Here is a 25,876-nt window from a genome sequence, read left to right as displayed (position 1 = left end):
GTATTCGATCTCGTAAATTCTATGTTTGGCGCCCTCAATTTTAAAAGAAATTGAATTTTATATTGCATCGCAGGTGGTGTACGATACGGTTGGGTATGCCGTTTGATACAAATGGTAGTGCAGTTGTAGTGGGAAAGATGGTATTGTTAGTCATTTGCAGTCAACACGCCACCCACCGCTAAATTTTGATTTTTGATAGAAGATTATCATTTTACCGTACCACATACGGTAGGCCTCCTACTGGATTTTGAAATATCCGTTTCATGTAAAGATATTGTATTGTGTTATGAATAAAAGTTTATGGTTGTATATGACCGTCCCGATCCCAGAATAAATATTATGTTTCAAAATATATAGTTTTTCTCCGTTCTTTAATGGGGGTGGGGTACTGAAGACCCTCATATATTTTGTTTCAAATATAGATGTCATTTCCGGGGACCTTGCAGCTCTATTTTAAACAGTTTGGTATACCGTGTGTTTTTATGCAAATGAGTTTGTGCAGGTAGTGTAGCGAAGATGTTAAAATTTGATTTTGTTAATCTTTTACAATAGAAGATCATATTTTACCGTACCACATTATATACTGTATTTTGAAATCCGTTTCATGCAAAGATATTGTATTGTAATAGTCATGAATAAACGTTTATGGTATAAGTTGGCGCACGTCCGTCTCGGAATAAATATGCATAGTTGGTCTCCGTTCTTGAATGTGGTTATTGGGGACTGATGAGATCAAATAGCATTTGTAAAGATGCCGATGCCAGACCAACTTCGAAATTGGACCAAATGTGCGGCCGTATAGGCATAATGAAGTCGAGTTTTTTTTAAGTAGAAAACCCCACCTAAAACTTTGAAGTCGCAACAGCAGTTAAATTTTATTACCATAATTATCGTAGGGGATTATATTGTAATTTTGTTTTGGTATTATTATAATATTCTGTTGAATTATTGCATGCCTCACTCTCGCTAGCACTTGGTAGGGATGGTCCTCCTGGAAACTAATTATTATTTCATTATATTTCAATTTTATAGTTCGCATTAACAATGTTTCCACCATCCTAGCAGCTATGGAACGCCATCGCAGTGATGGCGTTCCATAGACAGCAGCCTACTCTTCTGTAATTTAGATAGTGTTCACTTTTTTAAGTGAATAATATCCGAAAGTTTTTAATTGTGGGTGTACCGTCCGGCCGTACGTAACGTGTGTAATACGCCCACTTTAGTCATGTGACTAGAAAATACTCCATTATACAAACAGGTAAAAAGTAAATAATATGTATGTTTTCATCATAGCTATTAAATAGTGTGATGTTGAAATGTATTGCTGTATGTTATTTAAACAAGAAGAAAGGTAGTATACAAGTAATATTATTGTTTTTGACTGCCAAGAAGTGAAAATGTTAAATAATTGAACCACGAATTGAACAACACTGTAGGCCTGTATACACTTTGACCTGTGAACTTCCGGGTCATAGAACGCCGACTGAGAGGTTATTGTAATTTTTGTAAAATCGATCTTTTTTCGGAAACAGGACACGTAACTTCATGCGAATTTAATCGTTTTTGAATTAAGAAATATCTATAATGTCTGGAAGGTTAAAGAAAGACAAAGATTTAAAATCTCAAGAGAAATTTCAGGCGGTTTTATCATCGTTATTACGAGAAGAAAATAATAAATACTGTGTTGACTGTGATGCAAAAGGTATGTCACAGACCATCCAGACCAACCATCCAAACTAGTGTATAAAAACCTCTCTACTACCTAGGCCTAGGCTACACCATAGAGACGGAAGAAACAACATGACAGTCGCCTCTACTGCGCAGTCACGGCTGTTTTTAGCTAGCCTAGGGCCTAGCCAACTGAAAAGGATAGCAGGCACAGAGTTTAGTTTTTTAAATATTATAAATGAATATAGGCCTAGTAGGCCTAGCTAGGGCCTAGCCTAGGCTAGGTCTATAGGTCTAAAATTTAAAAAGTAAACAAAATTAAACGTAAATAATGAGTGACATTGTCAATTGATATTTTAAAAATATATTATCAACTGTGTATGTTGTGTTTCAACACGTGACAAAATTCAAGGATAGCAGTCAACATTCTTGATATAAGCATGGAGTAAAGAATTCTTTACTCCATGATATAAGCAAAATTCATCATTACTGTAGCTTTTGAGTATTTTAATTATTTATTAAACGGCTGACGTTATTTTTGTCTTGCAGCTCCAAGATGGGCATCATGGAATCTAGGCATTTTTCTTTGTATCCGATGTGCTGGCATACATAGAAACCTAGGTGTCCATATATCTAGGGTTAAATCCATCAACTTGGATACTTGGACAGAAGAGCAAATTGATGTATGTGCTGTCGTCATTATAATCTTTCATATACTTGTTTAAACCGCTAAATAAATCCGTTGGTGGCAATCAATTACTGTACTTCCATCTCTAAAGCTCTGTCTACACTATCAAACTTGATGTGATAATGTTGGACAGAGCTTAAAGAATCTTATTTATTTTGTCACAAAATTATGTAATTATCTAAAAATGAACATTTTAAGTTCATCAGTTACCCATCAAATGACATTGACTGAAAGTCGGTTAGTTACATTTTTAGTTACCCGATTGGATAGAAACACGTCAGTCCCTATAAATTAAAATAATAATTAAAAAAAAAAGAGCCAAGGTTTGTTCTGTTCGATATAATTTTGAAATTATAACATTGTTTCTTTCAGAGTGTAGAAAATGTTGGCAACACACTTGGACGTCAGATTTATGAGGCCAATCTTCCGGCAACATTTAGAAGACCACAGACGGATTCGTATCCTTTTTTCATGACATTGTCAATAATTTAAAGGTCTAGTTTTAAATAAATATTATTAGATATAATTCACTGTATAAGAGATATGCTCAGCTTTTTACTGTAAATAACTGTTGGGTTTAGACAGTTACATGAAATTCTAATGAAGAAGTGGTGAACTTGTCTTAACAATGATAAAGGCATTTGTATTGTAACTAAAATATTTTACCCTTCCGACAGTGTGGCTATTATGTAACAAACTCTAGGCCTAGTCTAACAGTGACTGTATGTTTCATTATCTTTATGCGTTACCAATTACAAACTCGGGTTGTATTTAATTATTATATAATTACTGATATGATGAATTAAGATTCAAATTCGATTGTGTTTCTGGAAATAGTCCCATTTGTTTATATTTTGAAATTAGTTTTATGACTTTCATGACTTCCTAAAGGTTCAATATTGAGGAGGTAAAGCACTAAAATATAACATACTGTACTATAGTGTTATCCTGCTTATGCTTTTATTATTTAATATAAACATGTTGCAATTGGGCCCTAAAGAATAGGATCACAGGAAGGCTGCTAACCAATTGACACCTTCCTGCTGTGAATGCCATTTTAAAATGTCAATATGAACTTGGGAAGTCAGTTATAACCCAACAATTTCCCTTTAATAGGTTTAATATTTAAGTATTCTAGCATGTTGATGCACCATCGAGTACCTTTATTAAGGACTTTGATTTACTATGAATTGATTTACTATTTTGAATTAAAAATGATTGAATCTGGTATTTGATTTGTAATATCACTGTATACCACCAGTATTAACAGAACTACACTATTAAACTAGTTTGATGTGCCTAAATATGGTAGTGATATGCCTAAATATGGTAGTGATATGCCTAAATATGGTAGTGATATGCCTAAATATGGTAGTGATATGCCTAAATATGGTAGTGATATGCCTAAATATGGTAGTGATATGACGTTCATTATTATGGGCACATCACATAAAAAGTTTGATAGTGTAGACAGAGCTTTATCCTTTATGGTATTTTGTTTGTGCTTATCAATTAATGTACAATAGATGGGCCTTTATAGTAGGGTTGAACAATCTCAGATTTATTGATATGCAACTTGTCATATGGTATCACCATTAATTTTTATTTAAAATGTTTGCAGCTTTAACAGATTTATACTATCTGACCTTAAGTAAAATACAGTGTATCAAAAGTGCATTATGTAGAATGAATTAAGGTTGATTGATATTATTCTATCACATTAGTTATGGGTTTAAACCAGAACAAATTAAGCAATGATACACCTACCTACATTTAGTATCTTGCAACTAAAAAAAAAATTCAAATTTCAGTTCAATATTCAATTTTTTAAACTATTTATAAAATGCTAATTTCCGGTATTTAGCTGGTTATTTCACATTGATCCCATTTCTTCTGCCAACAAGATTGTCGTAATTTGTTTACATGTTATTAATTTCTTTCCAGTAAAGGCCTATTTAGTTTAACAAGTTTGTGAATTATGTACTTAAAATGTTGGCTTTCTTTAATATTGTATCTCAGCGCTTTAGAGAATTTTATTCGTGATAAATATGATCGAAAACGCTACATGGATAAATCGGTTCCAGTAACTAAAACCAAGGTATGTTATCTTCAGCATTATTTTAAATATAAGAATTGACATTACTAACTAATGTTGTTTTGGAATGTAGAGAACAGAATGTAATAATTTAAGTTTAATTTTTATGTAAAAGAAAATGTTTGTTTTTTCCTGTAAAATCAATTGCCTTGCATAGGATTTGAGAACTGTTGATCTGGTTGTAAGTATTGTTTGTAATGTAAAAATAATTATCAACTATAGATGTAGTTTTAGTTAAAGTATCCAAATTTATTTGAAAATCATCTGGGGGATTTAAAGGGTGGGGGTTGGACATGGGAGGAGTGGGACACGTGGAGGGCCATGGGGAGGAGTGAAGTTGGGGAAGTGTGGGTTAATCTTTCCCAATCCCAGATAGAATGTTACATTAGAAAGTGTTCTATCAGAAAATGTTATGTCAATTGTTTCCCCTCTTTGATTCAGATTAAAATCATCTCCTATAATGCCAATAGTACAGTTTGATGTAGTTAATAAAAAAAGGTGCATGTGGTGGTTGTGTATAGTTACTGGTAGTGGTAGTGGTAGTGGTGCTGTAATCTGGTTTAATCGTTGTTTCTATTGTATTTCATTGCACGTTAATTTGAAACAAAATATTACCAGAAATGTCACCTATAGTCACCATGTTAAAATTATTATACTGCATCTACCCTTTCATGCAATTTTTGTTTTTTTATTGCAATACCCCATAAATAATACTGTACTACTACTACTTTGAAATGAAAAGGAATATACAGTAGATTACTGCATGTGATATATTATGTATTTAAAATAATTTGTATTAATTTATTACTACACCTGGACACATTTTAAAATGGCTGATCAACTACACTACAGTACCTAGAAGTAATAATACATTATTTTTGTTTTTAATCATTACTGTAGACATTTTGATTTCTCAACTTACAAACTAGATTTATTTTTTAAAATTTAAATGTAATTATAGTTATAGAGCCCTACATGAAATTTACACTAATTTATTTTGATTATGAATAATGATCAATGAAGGATTAGTTAAATACTACTGTACGGTTGAAATGTGTTCTTGAGCACGAGGTGTATATACACTGTATTCATTATTTGTTGTGTTTTGGAACAAATTCCATTTGTACAGTATTTAAAGTCCATATGGTATTGTTTTAAAAAGGAATCCCATTACTGAAGCCTTGCTAATTATAATTACATTTGTAGGATAATAAAACTGCATACATCTGACCATGTGACGTGATGTCATACATTTTTAGTGGGTATTACCAAAGAATATAAATAGGTAAAGAATCAACAGTACGCGCTGTTATATATAGAAGGATAGGAAACGCGGACGTGCTCTTATGGACGCGTAAGAATCCAGCAGCCGAACGACGGCGGGCTCTAGATATGGTTCCCGTCTAATTCCACGTTTGGATGGATCGTGATGATCTGATGTGTTCTCGCGTCTGTGCTCTACTAATTTTGATATTATTAATATTTTGATAATCATTTTGATAAATAATCATCGTTTGCATTTTTATAGATAGTTTTACCTTACCCACGCCTGAAGGTGGCGCACTTCTTCTAGCAAAAAAGAAGTGCGCCACCTTCAGGCGTAGGCAAATAGTAACCCGGATGTGGTTTACGCCGCCAACGGAACTGTTGTATCTTCTCCTTTTATTATCTTTGGTATTACTATTAAGCAGCAATTAAGCAATATATCAATATATCTACCCCTTTGATATGTATAAATGACTCTTTTTACATCTCCTAGCAAAACTCTGAAGCACCAGCATTTTCATTTTTTCATCAGTGGAAAATTTCTTCCTTGCGTATAAAATATACATAGAAATTATGTTTGCTCTGAGATATAAAAAACAGAAATGGAAAACAATTGCTAAGTGTCACATCACTGTTGTACGGTATACTGACAAGCATTCAATGCCCGAATGGAAGCTGGACAAAAGCTGTTACAAAACCTTGTACGAGAGATGATATACCGGTAACATCTTCCGCTAAACCTTGTACGAGAGATGATATACCGGTAACATCTTCCGCTAAACCTTGTACGAGAGATGATATACCGGTAACATCTTCCGCTAAACCTTGTACGAGAGATGATATACCGGTAACATCTTCCGCTAAACCTTGTACGAGAGATGGTATACCGGTAACATCTTCCGCTAAACCTTGTACGAGAGATGATATACCGGTAACATCTTCCGCTAAACCTTGTACGAGAGATGATATACCGGTAACATCTTCCGCTAAACCTTGTACGAGAGATGATATACCGGTAACATCTTCCGCTAAACCTTGTACGAGAGATGATATACCGGTAACATCTTCCGCTAAACCTTGTACGAGAGATGATATACCGGTAACATCTTCCGCTAAACCTTGTACGAGAGATGGTATACCGGTAACATCTTCCGCTAAACCTTGTACGAGAGATGATATACCGGTAACATCTTCCGCTACGTACAGTAACACCTCCTCAAATACATTGTTTTTTATAGAGTTTGCCACAGTATGGAAACTCCTGAGTTTGCTAGGCGAATGTAAATGTGAGGTATGGTACGCAAAGAGTGAAATATGTTTTGAGCCATTGCATATGGAAACAAAATAAGCGATGGACAACTATTATATAATTATATTTATTATATTCATAGCTTAGATAATAAATTTCAAATTGATAATTAAATTAAATTAATTGCTTTGCATTGAATTTTGTTTCCTTTAGAAAAAAGAAGATCGAGATGCTGAAAAGGAAAGAAGACGAGCTGCTAAGAAGACAGAAGCCAAGTCGCAGGTGCAACTCAATTCTGTCGCCAAACCTAGACACGTATGTACAATGTATATATTACATTGATGGATCCAAGATTTTGAATTGTGAAGTGCTGAACTTAATTCCATGTCCTATCTTTTGAATTACAATTTGTGAAATTTAGAGGGGCCGAACCGGCTGAATCTTCCCCTGAAGTATTTATTTTTTAATTTGTTTAATGTGTTTTTTTTTTCTTCTTCTGCTTGAATATGTATCATTTATTATCTGAATAATATTTATATGATTGATTAGGTGCTATAAAAGCTGTATGTGATTATTCTACAGTCTCTGATCCTTAGTTAAAAAAAAGAATTTTTAATGTCAATTTGTATTAATATTGTATAATGTAAAATGTACGGAATATATTTATTGAGATCTAAACTCAACCTGCAATCAAATATAGGGTATACATACATAGTGTTATATATTAATTTCGCCAGTGTAGCATAGCAAAAAGCTATACAAAACAACCTTATTGCTACACATTTCTAAAATTGTGTAGCAAAAAAGACAATACAAAACTATGTTTCTCGCCTAAAAATTAGTTTGATTAGCAATAATTGCTAAACAAAATTTTAAAATGAAATTTTTCCCTGTATTGTAAAGTTGTTTAATATTTTGTCTTGATAGCAACCAGCTAAGCCTGCTCCAGTTGTAGCTTCTGTACCAGTGGCTCAACCTGCTGCACCCAAACCAGTTCAAGCAGCTGTGCCAAGCAGTGCTGCTGTGGACCTTCTAGGCCTTGGTAAGCAGTATATTTAGATTTTGCGCAGCCTAGTGCTTTACACGGGTGCTACTGTACCTGTAGATGAAGCCCTTAATTAAATAATCAAAATTAAAAAACCTTCCCTCTCTTACTGCAGTAACTAAATCCGGTTTACTCTTTAAACTGTTTAAACATATTGAATTTAGCATGTTTTTTTTTTATCATACAGTACACACTATTTATTGCAGTAACTGCCTCATACACTTCTACTGCAAAACAAATCATACATTATTGAAGTAAAAAAGTTACTGCATTAACTGCAGTAGAATAAAATTTGACATGATATCTAAAGCTCTGTCTACACTATCAAACTAGTGTGACAAAACAATTTGATGTGCCCAAATATGGTAGTGATATGCCCTAAATATGGTAGTGTTATGAGGTCATGTGTCCACATATATTTTTTTGTCATATAAAGTTTAATAGTGTAGACAGAGCTTAACTGTGTTTCATTCTCTTTATGAACTTGTTAATTTCCTGTTTCGATTGTTAAATATTAGTGAATTTTTATTCAAAGCAGGAAATAAATATTTGTGATTTATATTTTAATAGAAATTTAATTTTTTTTTTTCTCTTTAAACTGTATTTGATACTTTAATGCTTTGTCTGTTGTCCATGTTAACAACAATGTTGTTAATCATTAGATTTTCCTTTTGATCTTCCTCCATTTCCAGCTCATTCTTCCACTTTAACCTTTGACCCTGATACCTCATGTCCTCCTAGCATTAACCTTACTAACACATTAGCAGTAGATCTTGTTGGTAAGTTTTTGGTCAAATCTTAAAATGTCTACAAATTTTATATTTCTATACGTTCTAGAAAGTTCTCTTTTTATGCTTATAGTTTTCGAATGCAACTATTAATGGATTCTACTAGATTTCCTTGAGAATTTAAATTTTAAGTAATTTAATCTGTTCAATGAAACATAGGCGTCTGCCAAGGACATGATGTGACACTTGGAGGAGCTAACAACATGATATAAATCCATAATTATTTAAATTAAAGCCGAAATGTGTTTACGATAATCATATCTTTTCATTGTTATGTGAAATAATTATTACAGATCTATTTCTATATTTTTACTTTTTTCGTTTGAACATTTCATTTGATTTTATTTTTCAATTAAATTTTTTCAAGAGTTTTGTATAGCCCATGGAAGTATAAAATTATAATACCTCCATGTATAGCCAAATTAAATAATTAAAAAATAGGCCTACAGTTAATTAAAATGTTTACTTTGATCTGACAGTGGGTTGTAGATACAATTAGCAAGGATCTTGGTTATTTAGTTGGTTGTTTTAAATATTCTCTTGGGAAAACTCTTATACACATTTTATTTCTTTTTTCTGTACACATTTATTTTTGATTTAAAATTGGGTTTCAATGTGATCATGAATGGTTGAATTTCAATTCAATCTGTGTCACATTTTACAATAGTATCAAAACATTATGTTTAAATTTAAACACAATAAAATAAACAATGTGTAACTTTGTAATCTCTGCTAGCCAATGGACCTGATCTAACTCCCACTGCTCAAGACCAAAATTCTAAAGCCGTTGATTTATTTGGCATGGGTAAGTTTTTAATGCATACTGGTACACTAACATTAATAATTGGCAGTACTAGTTATATATCTAAGGCTATACAAAGTACTCACAAAACGATACGAAATACTAACTTTTAGGTAACTTTCGCTATACGGCGACCAACGTCATGTTAATTTATTGTGAACATGCAGGAAAGTTTGAACATGCTTCCTTGCTCCAGCCAATGGCTGATGTCACATCAATTGACTTGATAGCTCCCTATTAACTAATATTAGATTTATTATACACTAAGCAGTTAGTAAAAATATTTATATTAATTTTTATTTGAAAGCACTAGTTGTTCTTGAGAAAGGCACATTTATTTACTCATGCAAATCTAAATAAATATATTGTATCTGATAATGGTAATCACACACAGATAATAGATTGCACCTTGTAATATAAGGCAATTGTGTATAAACTGGGCTCTAGTTTATAAAATGTAGGCAACTTATCTGTGTAAGCTAAAGCACCTTGAATTATGGCGAATTCTAAAGGCCAATTTACATAGACAAGCAGTAACATAACGTAGCTTGTCCCACGTAGAATTCGTATCTATCTATCCAGCAGAAACCGCCCGTCCGCTCCGCGTTGTGTGTAAATAGTATATTTGCATAGGCATACCCAGCACAAGATTTCCTCATCTTCTCGGGATTATGCCTTCCTCCATAGCCAATTTTCTTAAATTCACTTTTCTTTTGTATATCCAACAATCATCTATTTCATTTTTAATATACCTTACCATTTCTGTTTATTATTTTGTATTGTATTGCTATGGAGGAAAATAAATGTCTTTTTGAATTTGAATTTGAACTTTATGAATATAGAATAACATAGATTCTATATTTATATACCGTTACTGTTTGTTTGTGTAAATTGGCCTTAAGTGACCAATGGCATACTATACATAGGACCTTATTAATTATGTGTGAAATATTCTTTACTGCTATTTAATAAATAACACTGTATGAATGACACCTTGTATTCATAGCTACTCCCATCCCTGATGACCCCTTATTATTACCTCTACAACCTCAATCCTCAACGAGTCCACCAACCGCCCTCATCATTCCTGGTGAGTTAAAAAAACATCAACACACGGTTTACTTCCAAATAATAACAAACTTACTAACTGCATGTTTTAATCAACTTTTGTTAGGGTTTGCATGCAGCCTTTGCTGATGACAATTTTCTTTTGACATTTGAGAATGTGACCTTAAAATACTATGTGAAATCCTTTAATCTGATTTTTGAAATATTATTATAAGGCTCATCTAAATATATATATTTTAAGATATTTATTTTTATAGCTATCCCAACAAAATTATATATATAATTATACATCACAGATTATTAAACCATTAGAAAAACAACTGCGAGGGAATCGCATGGTATTGTGATATCATTGGCGCACACGTAACATTTTATAGGTTTAATCTTTACAAAATGGTATATGAATATCTTAATGTACAATCGTTTAAATAATGTACAACTTATATATAACAATTAATGTAACAGTAACACATTATTATTTTATATTCCATATTAATTCTGCACCATGGCATGTTGGGAAGGCGCACTTTTTTATTCAATGACATTACACTTTAACAATTCATTATGAATGTTATTGATTTTTAAAAAAACACTCCTCATTGACTGCAATTTAGAAAGACAGTCTTAAGAACATTATTTACTTGTTTAATCAAATCAGTATATTATGTGTACACACTAAAATTGTGAAAATGTTACACTTTCAAACAAAACTTTGGTACATAGAACCTATGCATGATGGATTTGCAGGCTTATAATTTCATAATTTACAAACTTTAAAATCATCTTTTTCACATATTTTGCATATAATGGGATTATATAGGGCTATATGCTTCTTCTTTTTTTATCTTTTGAATGAATTTTGATAATGGTATTTCAGGTTTGTATAAATTTAAAAGGTTATTCAGTTTTTTCAGTCATTATTTTCATTCAGTGCAATTGACAGGTTTTGGATTTGCATTGCACTACAGCGGTTAATGTAGGAATAGACATGTCATCTGTCTTAAACTCTGTCTAAGCACTATCAAACTAGCTTGACAAGAAATGTGTGATTTGTCCAGTTAAGTCAGTGTACTGTTCATAATGTTTAAACTAACTTTATGATACAGTATTTAAACCATTATAGCACTTGTTTACACTCTGTAATCATTACAACTAGAGTATTAATTCACAGATTCTGTTTTCATGTCAACAGACAACCCACAGCCAAAACCTGTTCCTCAGGAGACCACCAATGGACCAAGCAATGAAGAGAACCTGTTTGGAGATGATGTCAGTTCTGGAAAATCTAACCAAAAGACTAAAGACTCCATTATGGCTCTGTTTGACTCTGGCTCTGCTCAGCAGCCATTCTACAATGTTCCAGGTATTATGTTTCGTCAATTTTCATAGAGGTGTTTGACTCAATACATGTTTGATAAATTGTCATGATCTGTATGTGCTTCCAATTAACCAATTCTTGGTGCTGTTTCTATAATGGTTACCGTATCATAGGAAATGATATTTTTTATTTTATTTTATTTCATACTCATCCAACAGCGAGTAACCTGCCAATTACAGGATGGATAAACTATTTAATAATTTCACAAGACAAACATATACACAAGATGCTCTACATAAACAAAGACTTATTATTAAGTTTTTGGGAGTGGAGTTGTAAATTGTCATGAGAAAAAAACCCTGACATATGACAGGACTTGAACCCAGGACCCTTAGATTGGTAGCCAAGCATCATAACCACCAAGCCACAGCTCCACTCCTATACCATTACTTCTGTGTCATAGGTGATAGGCCTAACCATAACATAATAATGTCATATGATAATATGTGACACTGTACTGGATTGGATATATAATGCTATATTATTACAGTACAGAAAATCACTATTTGTTTCCATATAGGTGGATTATACATACAGCAACAGCAACAACAGCAGCCTCAGCAGTTTATGGTTAACGGTACACAACAGCCACAGCAAGGTATGATGGGTAATGGAGTGATGCCAGGGTTTGGACAACAACAGATGAATGCCCAGCAGCCAATGATGAACAACATGCAGATGATGGGTAAGCCAGGTATGGTTCCCAACCAGAACATGATGATGCCAAACCAAATGATGAACCAAATGTATGGGCAGCCACAAAATCCACAGATGTATTTACAACAACAGGTAAGATAGTAAAATAAGCTTTAGTAAGAAATGAATTATGACATTATTAGGTTCAAAAATTAGTAAATGCAGCCACCCAAATAATAACAATAGAAATGAATACAAGTTATAGAATTCATCATTATTGACCTGATGACTGTCAAATAAAGATCGAAATGTTGAATCATGGCTTGCCTCTCGTTAGTTAGAGTCAGTATTGTAATATGCTGTAGTATTATGACATCATAGGTGTTATACTCTATTTTCAAACTTGTGTTCCATAAGAATAGTGCTGCAGTGTTATTTTACATTTAATCATCTTTTCAGGCACAATAAATTATGTAAGACATTATAACATTATACTGGCAAATGGTGTGATCTTAAGAGGATCAGATTTCAAAATATCATAAGCCCAGCATTAGTGAAGTGAAGTGAAGTCTTGCTGACAATGTATTACAAATTAGATGTATGTTAAACCATGGAGGTATAAAAAATATTTTTATACCGCCTTGGTTAAACATTAGATATTAGATAACGCTCTTTTTGCCGACAGACTTCATCAATTCTGGAACAAAAGAAATTCATTCAGAGTTTGACTTTGTAAAGGTCCAATGTGTATTAAAATCTGTGACAGGCCTGTAAAACCTCCCAATAAGAAAAATTTTGGTGAGGTAGTTTTATTTATTCTTTCTTTTGACTGGATTGCATTTTCAGTAACGCGGTACTGCTTTCCAAAATGGTCCAGTTATCGTTTAAAAGTAAATAACATTTATAACATATATAAATACAAAATAGGCCTAATTTAAAAGATATATACCCATTTAGTGAAGGAAGGATGTTTGTATAACATCAATCTTTAAAACAAGATTTGTGTTAAAACTATCAATGGCCAGTGAGAAAACTTGTATACTACTGTATATCCACAAGAATGACTTTAGTAAATTATTGTTGTTATATCAGACATTCGGAAATTCTCTATGTAATATACTTGAATGTTTTCCAAGATTCAAACTTTATTCTTATCCATTTTTGGAAATTCCATTGCTTGCAATAAAAATTACAGAACAACAATTACAATACTATGAATTTTGTGTCAAATCTTTCTTTTTTTTATACTGTTAATGTAATGTATTGTGTCTGAAATATTCATATAGTCACCTAATATAACCTGAGTAATAATCCCTTTGTATCTATTGCTTGTTAATATTATGCACTTTTCTATTAATATCTATAAGTACATTAACAATGATTTTAGATGTTATTATATGTGCTATAAAGGAGAACCAAGCCATAAGCATTGATAGAACATACTACACATATATTTTGTATATATCGCACTAAAAATGTAATCCTTATACAAAGCTCTGTCTACACCATCAAACGTTATGTGACACACAAATGTTCCCATACAGTATATGGACATGATGATGTCATATCACTACCATATCTCTACCATATTTGGCCACATCACACTAGTTTGATAGTGTGGACAGAGCTTTAGAGAAAGGAGTTGATCTACAGATTTACTTTACATGTGTCTATATTTATAGACATTGCTGTGTTGATTTGTTTTAACTGTGTAATTGTATTACTTGTTTTAATGTAAAGTAATTACTAAGTACAAAATGTTGCTTTTATTATCAACTGCAGCAATACCAGGTGCAACCAACAGACCAGCAGTTTCAGCAACAACAAAACAAACAATATCATCAACAACAACATCAACATCCTACAAATGCAGGGCAGCAGTTTAACATGCAGACAGGTCAACAGTTCAACATGCAGTACACACCAAGTCAGCAGTTACAGCATTTCCAACAACAACAACAAACACATAACACACAACAACAACAAATGACACAACCACAAATGACACATCCACAAATGACACAACAACAAATGTCACAACAACAAATGACACAACCACAAATGACACATCCACAAATGTCACAACAACAAATGACAAAACAACAAATGTCACAACAACAAATGTCACAACAACAAATGACAAAACAACAAATGTCACAACATTTCCATCAACAGTTTTTAGATTTGAGTCAGCAACAACAGAAGCAGACCTCTGCCGGCACAATGGTATCTTTCTTTTAACACAATTCTTTTAAATATTTTAAAAATTTTATTTTAACCCTAAAAATGGATTCATTTAAGAAATGAATATATAAATAGGATGATACATTATCGTTATTAAATTCATAAATATCTAAAAATCAATACGCATAGAATCCAATTAAGCCTCCATTTGCAATTATGAAAATTATACTTATATTGGTACATTTAGATTTGCATTGATCAAAAATATTAAAGTAAATTTTATGTTTTATAATATTCTAATAGCCACAATTACAATTGTTTGTTTTTAGAAACTGCTATTTTTAATTTATTTTACCCATTTTTGCATGATTTATATTTTGTTTTATTTATTTTTTTAAATATTTTTCTTTCTCGTCATCATAAAGAAAAACATACCATTTTCATCAATAGTACCATCGTCCTTTGAATATCTTCAGGTAGAAATTGAGTTTGGAGCTATTATCATTATTCAATGCATCTCCATCTTATTCTGGGTTATCAGCACATTATTGGAACATGAAAACACCACATGAAATCTCAAATTAATCTTACTGTACTTATCTAATGCATGTTTGTTTTTTTTGCAATTTGTGTTTTTCTTCAGGCAATCTGCCTTTTCATATCTTCTTTCAACCATTTTTTGTCTTCGTTACTACAGTACAGTAGTACTAAGTAATTAGCTTTACTTTTGTTTGGTTTTGGACAATCTTTAGGCCTTAAACAATGTGTATGCTTCCCAAACACATCAATCATCACATGAAAAATAGGTTCATCACATCAGATATTTTTGTTTCTGATTTTATGTAATCGTATTAAGCAAAAACTACTACTGGACCAAAATAAACTTTAAATACAGAGGATTATAGAAAATCACTCAGGCTTGGGCAGCAAAACAATTTTGGGTGTTTTATTTTGGGTTTATTTTGTTTTTATTCCAAATACTTTCTTTTTCTTTAATGGACATTGTAACCATTCATGTTTCTATTCTTACAATCATATTTTTGTAAAACAATTTTTTTATACTAGCAACAAACACGTCTGATTGGTGAATGTCATTCACCTTATTTACATATGGCAGCAATTGCGACCCATAGGTATAGGCATGGCGCCGGCAGGGAGACAGCGTAAGAAAGATACAGGCACTATGTCATATGGCAGCAATTGCAGCCCATAGGTATAGGCATGGCAGGGAGACAGCGTAAGAAAGATACAGGCACTATGTCATATGGCAGCAATTGCAGCCCATAGGTATAGGCATGGCAGGGAGACAGCGTAAGAAAGATACAGGCACTATGTCATATGGCAGCAATTGCAGCCCATAGGTATAGGCATGGCAGGGAGACAGCGTAAGAAAAATACAGGCACTATGTCATATCAATGCAGAAATACAACAGAGGCATTTGAATATGACCATAAAAAAAAACAACTACAGTAACCTGTAATAATTGATGATGTAGTTTTCAGTTTCATGAATTAACAGCATATATTATAGTATTAAAGGGGAGGAGCCTCATAAGGAGAGTTGCACAATAAAACAGGGTTGCAGTATAAAATAGAGTTACGCCATAGAGATAACCACTATGAAATCATAATTGTTACGTTGTATGCTCATAATAATGCATGTATATGGTGTATAGGTATGCTCATAATAAGCAACACAAAGCATGTCATGATGTAGAATTTAGTAATGAATGTGTTTTTACTTTTTCATTATTTTTGCTCAAGGTCATATTTCATTCATAATAGTATTGTGTTAAATTCTAACAAGATAATATTGTTTTATGCAGTATGACAAATTATCATTTTAAACACTTTCATGGGATTATTCAGCCAGCTCACATAATTTATTTCTTTTCAAATGAATTTGTTAAAATTGTCACAATTATTTAATTATATTTGTTTCCACAAAAAAGTATTTATCTTCAGCTATACAATAATAAATAGAAATATCAAATAATATAAAAATATAAAATTTATAATTTTTCATTTTTTTTATAGAATTATCAAGCACAGCAAATGAGGCAGGCTCAGCAACTTCAACAGCTGCAACAGGTTTGTCTTATTTTATTCAAAATTGGCAATAATTTTACAATTATTCTAATTTTTTGAATGTCAGTTTCCTGACTGACAAACGACATACCGGCATTTTCTGCAGTAGCAACCCTTAAATCAATTTCAATAATTATTTCTTTAAATAATTTCATTTGGATCCTAATATTATAGAAGAGAATCGATGATGATCCAATAGATCGAGAGTTCTAAAAATGGTTTCGCAAACGTTTAGGAGATTTGTTAATGTTAAATTTATCTTTAGCCTAAGTGTGAATGCATTTTTGGAGTTCCATTAGAGAACCTCATAACAAACTGCAAAAAATGTTGCGCATTTGCTGATGTGTGCTAAAATGAAATATATTACAGTACTTTATGTGTATTTTATGCTGTGTGTTACATTTATATTCAGTATACTTTACTTGGTGTATATACCAGTCATGAGAGAGTGTACAATCTAACTATAAATTGTCAACATGTTTTTTTTCAGGTACAGCAACAAATACAGAATATGGGTTTGAATACAAACAACCAGGCACAGGCCAGTTGGGGACAGCAGCCAGGCATTGCAGCTGCTTCGGGTCAGACGTGGGCACAGAACACACAAGGCCAGACACTTAGTACAAATCTATGGAAATAATATTAAACAGATTTGGCCTATACACATTGGCGTGAAATGCGAGAGTGCTTGATCACCACATCAAACATTTAAATTATACCAGATGATAAAGATTTATACAATATATTACTTGTGTGTATTCCTATCACACATGCACATATGATGATGTCACAAAATATGACCTATTGTTTATACAATTTACAGATTAATATATTAACCACTTTATGTATGTTAAATTTTGGAAGTCTATCAACTACAACTAACCTTAAACTCTGTCTAGACAATCAAACTAGTGTGATTTTCCCAAATAGGGTAGTGATATGACATCATCATGTTCATATATGGATATTTGTCACATAAAGTTTGACAGTGTAGACAGAGCTTTATACTGTACAACATAAATGACAGGTTTTCCAAAGGTGGCTGTCACTTTCCTAATGCATGTAACCTTACTGTTGTCTTTAATACTATTTTTATTTGCTATGCCTACAATCTCATCTTGATATTGCTATATGTAGAGTTTTTATGTACACCATTTCCAAAAATATCCACTCTAAGATTTAAAATAGATTTTCTAGCATGAACCGTCACTGTATATATAACTGTGTATTAGATGGGTATTCTTATACTGTACTTGTACACTTGTGTTTCTATTTTTCTTCGATGCCCCAAATAACTCGAAATATTTAATACAAATTCCTGAAATTATATATTTTGTTAACAAAAAAAAACATTTAATTTGCTAAAAAATATAATATTGATAGTTTTATGAATATAATTTTTCTTACAAAATTTAGGTAAAATTTGAATAGGTATAATACAAGTTTAATTTAATTAAACTATGAAATGAGAAATCATAAGAAATACATAATTTATGTAAAAAAGTAATTTAAATTATGTAATTGTATTGTTCTTGATAATAAGAGATATATGTGTATTAATTACCAAAAGTATAATTTTAATTAGCAGTTTTAGTTTTGTTTGCCATTTTATTCGTACTTTGAGTACAAGTTGTTCTGTCCAGTCACGCAAATTATTGGGTTTTTTATGTGTTGAATTATCAGTGTTTTTGCTGGAAATTGCAGGTTTTCGGGAAAAATTGAATGTTTCCCAAAACCTGTAATTATAACTTTAATAGTACTTATGAGTTTTAGCAGCTCACTATAGTTAAATAGAATTGTCAAATATAGTATATAAGAAGGTGACTTAAATGATAATGATCACTATATTTAACCATTGGTTATTCAGCTTTGGGGCCAGACATTTAACTGTGAATAATGGTGGTGTTATTACTTATACATGTTAAAGGGACACAGCACTGTTTAAATGATTTGTGTTTATTAACACCCTTTCACACTGCACCCTGTGTTTTTATGGCATGCATCATGGTGTGTATAAACTCAAGAATGTTGCTAGTCAATGTGAAAGGGGTATAGTGTTGAATAAAGTTAATCAAAATACAAAAGCATTTTTTTAAAAGGTTGAACGATAATAGAAAAGCCTTCTTTGGGACACCTCTATTTAGGGGATACTTTCTTGTTGAGTGCCAATATAGTATTTGTTGGGTCCTGAAGGTGTCTTAGGGCTTCTACCTATCTAAATGTGAAATATGAACTGTGATTACAATATTTGTAAATATAATTAATAATTCTTGTACAAAAGTAATTCTTATTTTGGATGATGCATTCCAAGTAGATTTTATTTGTCAGTGTATAAGATTATGACTTGTCAAATTCCATTTCTTTTGAATAAGTAGCTCACTGTACACCACTCTAAATGAGTGGTGTAAGAGGCTGGTGGGCCGGTCGTGGCCCTCTATATAGCCACTCTCACCTTCTGAAATGTTCATTTTATTGTTACTGTACTCGCTTGAATAAGTGTGTCTCTGGCGAATGCTTAGACCGTTCATTCCTACACTTAAATAATAATTTAAAATGGATTAAAAAAATAATATCCATTTATCAAATGTATATGCTTATGATCCATAATCGCCCATCGAGCCCTACACAATATTACAGGCTCAGTCGCCTATTCAAGCGTGTACGGTCTTAAACATTTTCTACAAATAGGTTTTCACTGTGCTATGGTTGCATCCTCGTGTTTTTTTTCTACAACTAAATAGTGGCTTTTTGATGTAAAACCAAGTATATTTGTGAATATTAAATGTTTAAAGACATTCTGCCTCGAAATAGAAATGGTTTTTGGTTTTGTTTGTAAGGGTAGTCAATTGTTTAGTAAATATTTACACAAGAATTTATTAAGGGATCTTGGCAGTATACCTTTGAATTTGAACATTTTGTAGTCATGAAAAACCGAAACAAAGAAAAAATATTATTAATGTAATAAAGCAATGTTAATTTACCAATGTATTCATTTGAAAGAACCACATACAATTAAACAAGTACATTTTGGTGATGAGAACCAGGCTGTCTGTATTTCCGGAGAATTTGGGTGGTACTAATGATGAAATTGAAATTAATTGTCTGTTGTTAACATATAAACTACTAGGTGAAAATGCCTGGCTGCCAATTTTTTTTTTCGTACATAAGTTCAGTACAAAAAGAAGCTGCTCATGGGATTCGAACCCCATACATCGACATAGCCTAATCCATACGAGTACACAGATGGCTTGACGGAAAAGGGTTTGCGTTAGCATTTATTTTGTGACATTTCATTATGGGTCCCTAACCAGAGAATTTTTCTTGTTCATTGAATCTTACAACTTTTGCTGTATTATATAGTATATTGAATTTAATTTTTTTGTTTTAGATATTCTGTGAAATATGAATGCTTATGTGTATAATTATATGTCCATTTACTTGTATTGTAAACTATGTAAGTTGACCTGTGTCACTGATCAAACAAAAGCAAACAGCATATTATAAAAATAAAATTGTAAATTCTAATGTTTAGTTGTATTTGTTTGTTTCATATAGTGCATATAAGCAAGCTCTCAATGCACTGCACATTATGACCCTGGCCAGTTTTTGGATCAAACATGTATGTATACTCCCATAATGCAGCTAGTAATCAGCACAAAGTTGTGTGTTTGTGATACCCATTTATACACCTGGGTGGAGAGAGGCAAATGTAAGTAAAGTATCTTGCGAAAAGATAAGTGCATTCTGCACGGTAAATTTGGAGTCGCATAGGATATTATTGTTTATTGTCTTATAAATTCAAGAAAAAGCAAATACATTGATTGAAAGGTAAAGGACAGACTTTCAGGCCTCTACACAAAACGAATGACTCTTACAATAATACAGTATATTTATTCAGTGGCTGAATAAATATACTGTATTATGGCAAAAATCAATACATCAGTGTAATTGTTTTATTTATGAAAATCTGAAATATCCAGTATATATTTTAATTATATCTTGGTTGCAAAATGTGTTAAGCCACAGATAAAATTTGTAATTTTACAAAATCTTAAATAAATTTTATCCTACACATTATTGCAAAGTTTTGTTTTTAAAAGCTACAATTGTAGCCCCATCGAGGCATAAGTATTCCATTTAAAAATAATGCAGCTACAATTGTAGCCCTATTGAGGCATAAGTATTCCATTTAAAAGTAATGCAGACAAACAACATTGGTATTTAAATGTAATTCAATGGCATATTCACAGGATGCTTGGGTGTCATTTCCCAGGCATTTGACAGCAGTAAAACTGTTAAACTGTTAGCCCCAAACATGGTATGGCCGAGGTAAGCATGGTCAGTCAACATGGTATGGCCGAGGTAAGCATGGTCAGTCAACATGGTATGGCCGAGGTAAGCATGGTCAGTCAACATGGTATGGCCGAGGTAGGCATGGTCAGTCAAGATTCATCACTTTAAACCTTGGATATGCCACTGTAAATAACCTCTCCCAAAGCCTTAAAACTACAAATAGTGATTATATTGAATTAAGTTGCTACTTTGCAGTTAGTGTTTAGTGAACAACTTCATTCTGTGATGCTCTCTCATTCTATTCATATTTGGCTTTGAATCTGCCTACAGTCAAATCAAAGATATCTTGATTAGATGGGCAATGATAGCGACTGAAATGCGCGAGGCTAATCATACAGGAACACATGAGATGCAATCAACCATGGCATTTCTTATATTGATAAAATACATCATATAAAAATGTTTTGTTTGTTTTCATGTCATTTTTATGCCTTTCATATTTTGTTGTAGATTTATAATAACTTTTTCTTGCCGTTTTTCTTCCTCTTTAAACGCTATTTTATTGGCTTTCTTCGCCAGTCTTCTTTCCTAAAATTGTAAAAAGAAGATAAAATCATTAGATAACTGAACAACAACTTAACATTTCATCCAAAAGATGAGGTAGTGAATGTAAAGCATCTTGCCTAAAGTACAAACAGTTCTTTGACTTGTGCCTTCAACAATTCTCTCATATTTTAAACAGAAAATATGAATGATAATAATGTATTTATATCTATTGCAAACTTACTCTTCTTTCTGCTTTTACCACATCTTTTCTTTGCCTTTTATCCTCAGCTAATTCTTTTTGTCCTTTTTTTCTCGCCTGCAGCATTTCTGCCGAAGGTTCTAACTGGTCGTCATCTTCTGTAGTGTCCTGCTCCATTTGCTGCTTTGTTGCTCCTTTCTTATCTAGAACATCTAATGGCATACCAGTCTTCTGTGATAGCTTTATCCTGTTTGATTTCTACCAATAGATAATAGAAAATATATAGTCTATATAGAATCCTGCTACTATTGTTATGTAAACCAACTAAAGGTCTATCTACACAATCAAACAAGTTTGCAACAAAAGTGTGATGTGCTCAAATATGGACACATCACATTTTTTTTCACATAAAGTTTGATAATGTAGACAGAGCTTAATACAAACACACATACAAAACAAGTACTTAGTAAAGTTCTAGCAATCGGTACAGTTGTGATACTAAGACAATATCACTCACTTTTGATGGTTCTTTTATAGTTTTTGGATGGTTGTACAAGTTTGAGTATGTACTCAATATTGATTCACAGTCCCATTTTTCCTTTGGTGGCTCAACCACAACATTTTCAAGTTCTTCATCATTAGAATCTGAATCACAGTCAATATTAGCATCTGCTTTATCTTTTGAATCATCTAGATCTGTTGCTGTGCTACAAGATAAATAAGTTGCAATGAGCTTGGTGGCATGTATTTTACAATGCTTTAGCATTTTTTTTATACTTGGTATTTCTTGAAGGTGAATTGAATTGAATATCAGTTTTCCTGACAGTTTCAAGACAAGACATACAAAAAGTAGCTTACTGTTTTTTCCGAGATTTTTCAAATTCACTTAAAACTTGGTTTAAAATTGCACTATCTGTTGTGATATGGCCCTCCATCTCGTCATGGTCCAGCGCACCAATCTCCATATCATTATACTGTTCAAAAATCTACAACAGCAAGCATGAATAATTAGTAAAGATAATTATCATCTTCTTAAAGCAAACACAGAAGAGTGCTATTAAAATATAATTAAAACTTTTAGTTTATTAAATTTATTCAAAGGTAGAAATCAGTAGCAATTTATCGAGAAAATACATTTTAATCAGTCATAGTGTAAACTTGTACTTTGCAACATTACTACAACGCTTGTCTTAATCAATAATACCTGCTCAAATTTATCATCTAGAAACGTAAGACCCTCATTTCGTCGAATCACTGATGAAGTCATCGAGTAATTTGTAAAATGTGATTTTGTTTCTTCTGATCTAAATGTCAACATATCGTCTGGATCAAATCTGTCGCCCTCTTCATCATCCATATAGCATTCATCCGAGTCGTAGCCTTCTTCACTACCATCATCTTCTTCTGGTGCTCTAAAACACAAATTATTTGTATCAAACCTGTTAGTGGCAGTAATTATTGCTGTTGGGTTTGATTGAATAAAATAAATATACAAAATACATTGAATGATTTGACTAGATGATGTATGAATATGAAATAAGATAAAATAAAACATGAATTTAGAAACCAGAGTGAAATACTTGTTAAACCCATATTAGTAAAATAATACATTATTAATTGTAACTATAATAATTACCCATCAGCCATGGCTTGAAGCATAAAGTCATCGTCAAGCTGGGTGTCAGGATTTTCAAAATCTGCGTCACCATCCAAAGCAGCCACAATGTCTGGATCCCAGTCTACACGAGGACCTATGATATAAATGTCACTTATGTTACTGGTTGGTAATTTATCATTTGAACAATCATTACCAAATAAAGGATGCATTAAAAATTAACATAATCTTTACCAATGTCTTCTTTATTTTTCTTTTTTTTTTTTTCCTGTAGTCATATCCAGAACAAAATTCAATCTGTTTAGGATTTCTGTCTTTACATAACATTTTTGTTTTGGTTCAAATATAAGTACTGTAAAACCTTTGTCAAAATGTATTTTTATTTTATTGCATTTGCCTGTTATGCTCACATTATATGTTTTTTCTTTTTGCTTACTAAATACATTTTAAACTTACCATATATAGGTGCTGCTTTATTTAATAATCCTACATCTTCCTCAGTTTTTGATGGGAACACTGATTGTGGTAATTGTAGTTTTGGAACAAACTTTAAAATAACAATAATACTAATAATAATAATACTGTGAAAAACCTCACAAGTAATTAAAGATTGAATGGCAAATTTTAAATAACAATGGAGTGGATGGACTGAAATTAAATTAATAGATTTAAGTTGGGTTAAGAATCCTGGCTGATTTAATAGCGTGATTTGAGTATTAAGTAAAGAGGGATCAGTTCGAGCAAGGCAATCTAACAACAGGACACTGAGCTCTCCTTGTCAAGATAGGAACCCGTAACGGTCCTTTGATCTGCGATAAATTCCAACAGTACTGTACTATATATATATTCTCCGCAGTGTTGTTAGATTGCCTTGGTTCGATAAAACTCAATAAAGTCACAAGTTTTACTACCTCAACCTGTTCATTTGACTTGGGAAACTCTGCCCACTCCACTTGAGGTTTGGTTTTTCTCAGATGTTGCAAATAGTTGTATTCATCATCATAGAACACACCAAATTTACGTTCCTCTTCTTTTCGATTCTTAAAATCTTCTTTTGACTATACAAGATTGATTATAATGAAAACTGTAGTTATTAATGTTAATGGAAGAATATACACATCTTGCACAACAATCATATATATATATATATTGTTTCCTTTTGTCTGTTCCGTACTGCAATTGCTTTAAGCTCTGTCTATACTATCGAAAAAGTTTGACAAAAAAGTGTGATGTGCCTAAATATGGTAGTGATGTGCCTAAATATGGTAGTGATATGCTCAAATATGGTAGTGTGATATGACACCATCATGTCCATATATGGGCACATCACATTTTTTTGTCACTTAAAGTTTAATAGTGTAGACAGCTTTTACTCACTTTGTCATTAGGATTTTCTGTTTGAAGCAGTACAAATTTATTGATGTCTTCATCAGCTTGCAGTGGATCTTTCTGACTACGATGCACCAAATGAAAACTGACTGCTTTGTTTTTGTCAATAAACTTCTTCTTTTTCTTTCCCTGGATGAAAACAAGTAACCATATAGAATGGAGTAAAAAGATTAATCATTTACTAGGATGCAATGCAAGAAGGAGGTGCGCACAAGCGAATTGACCAATCACAAGTGACAGTTGAATAATCAATCACTTTTTATTGGTCAGTAGTGCGGCTTACGTCCTTACACTGCTGTCCTAGCTAGTGGGAACAAAGCTTTAGGCCTAAATGGTCAAAAATATCCAAATACAATTTTATTTTTAAATTGTTTGTCATATCAGGGAGTTGTTAAATAATTATTTTACAACTCCCTGCTGGTCATATCAAACATTCATTCATTGATTGAAATGATTGTTTTTTTAAAATATTTTATTAATATTATACTTTTACATTTAATAAAACAAAAATTATAATAGTAGATAATCTCTTAGCGCTAACTTAAGTTAAGTACGTGTATACTGTTAATTTTTATAGATGAAATTCTAGGCCTAGCCTTTTCTTTCATTCCTCTACTGCTCGGCCGTGGTTCACTGTGATCACACAAGTCAAATGCGTCCATGATGGTTTCGGTAGGCCTAGGATTAATGACAAAATTCATAGCCCGTAGTAGACTGTCTACTTAAAGGTTTTGTAATGAAATTGATAAATATTTATTACAACTCACTGGCATAATTAAAAGCGAAATGTATAATTGTATAGAGAGTAACTTGTAGTTTATAAAACAAGCGATGTGTGAAAACTGAATAGCCTAGTTAAAAATAAAAAAAGGCAATGTG

At 32.2% G+C, this 25,876-nt stretch overlaps 2 protein-coding genes across 5 annotated transcripts; one reads left to right on the top strand and one right to left on the bottom strand.

Moving 5' to 3' along the window:
* The first annotated feature begins 1,511 nt into the window (after nt 1-1,511).
* Nucleotides 1,512-20,502, top strand: LOC140062817 (stromal membrane-associated protein 1-like). 4 transcript variants are annotated; one of them, XM_072109159.1, is made up of 13 exons: nt 1,512-1,702; nt 2,218-2,351; nt 2,729-2,814; nt 4,376-4,454; nt 4,609-4,632; nt 7,180-7,281; nt 7,894-8,008; nt 9,536-9,604; nt 10,608-10,691; nt 11,862-12,032; nt 12,568-12,836; nt 16,905-16,958; nt 17,446-20,502. In XM_072109159.1, exons 1-13 carry the CDS (start codon nt 1,585-1,587, stop codon nt 17,593-17,595), a joined length of 1,455 nt encoding a protein of 484 aa, XP_071965260.1. In that variant the 5' UTR covers nt 1,512-1,584; the 3' UTR covers nt 17,596-20,502. The 4 variants fall into 4 exon arrangements, with proteins under 4 accessions (XP_071965260.1, XP_071965261.1, XP_071965262.1 ...); XM_072109160.1 differs by lacking the exon at nt 4,609-4,632; XM_072109161.1 differs by lacking the exon at nt 10,608-10,691.
* On the bottom strand, nt 20,435-25,846 carry LOC140062821 (protein LTV1 homolog). The gene is made up of 10 exons (XM_072109170.1): nt 25,765-25,846; nt 24,986-25,126; nt 24,520-24,666; nt 24,065-24,155; nt 23,630-23,744; nt 23,198-23,405; nt 22,852-22,979; nt 22,511-22,700; nt 22,036-22,251; nt 20,435-21,836 (listed from the first exon to the last, which is right to left on the bottom strand). The coding sequence occupies exons 1-10, from the start codon at nt 25,768-25,770 to the stop codon at nt 21,723-21,725; spliced, it is 1,356 nt and encodes a 451-aa protein (XP_071965271.1). The 5' UTR covers nt 25,771-25,846; the 3' UTR covers nt 20,435-21,722.
* Nucleotides 25,847-25,876: the final 30 nt, after the last annotated feature.

The sequence above is a fragment of the Antedon mediterranea genome, chromosome 11 (assembly GCF_964355755.1).
Source record: "Antedon mediterranea chromosome 11, ecAntMedi1.1, whole genome shotgun sequence".
NCBI lineage: Eukaryota > Metazoa > Echinodermata > Crinoidea > Comatulida > Antedonidae > Antedon > Antedon mediterranea.
Note: the sequence above shows the minus strand (reverse complement) of the source record. Positions and strands in the feature narration are given on the sequence as shown.

Bases quoted from the DNA above. Each gene is read 5' to 3' on its own strand.
- LOC140062817 (XM_072109159.1), top strand. From the start codon at position 1,585: ATGTCTGGAAGGTTAAAGAAAGACAAAGATTTAAAATCTCAAGAGAAA. The intron at 2,352-2,728 runs GTATGTGCTGTC...TGTTTCTTTCAG, and splicing joins GGACAGAAGAGCAAATTGAT to AGTGTAGAAAATGTTGGCAA. The intron at 2,815-4,375 runs GTATCCTTTTTT...ATTGTATCTCAG, and splicing joins AGAAGACCACAGACGGATTC to CGCTTTAGAGAATTTTATTC.
- LOC140062821 (XM_072109170.1), bottom strand. The intron at 24,156-24,519 runs GTAGTAAAACTT...GTTATTTTAAAG, and splicing joins AGTCAAATGAACAGGTTGAG to TTTGTTCCAAAACTACAATT. The intron at 21,837-22,035 runs GTAAGTTTGCAA...TTACAATTTTAG, and splicing joins TGGTAAAAGCAGAAAGAAGA to GAAAGAAGACTGGCGAAGAA.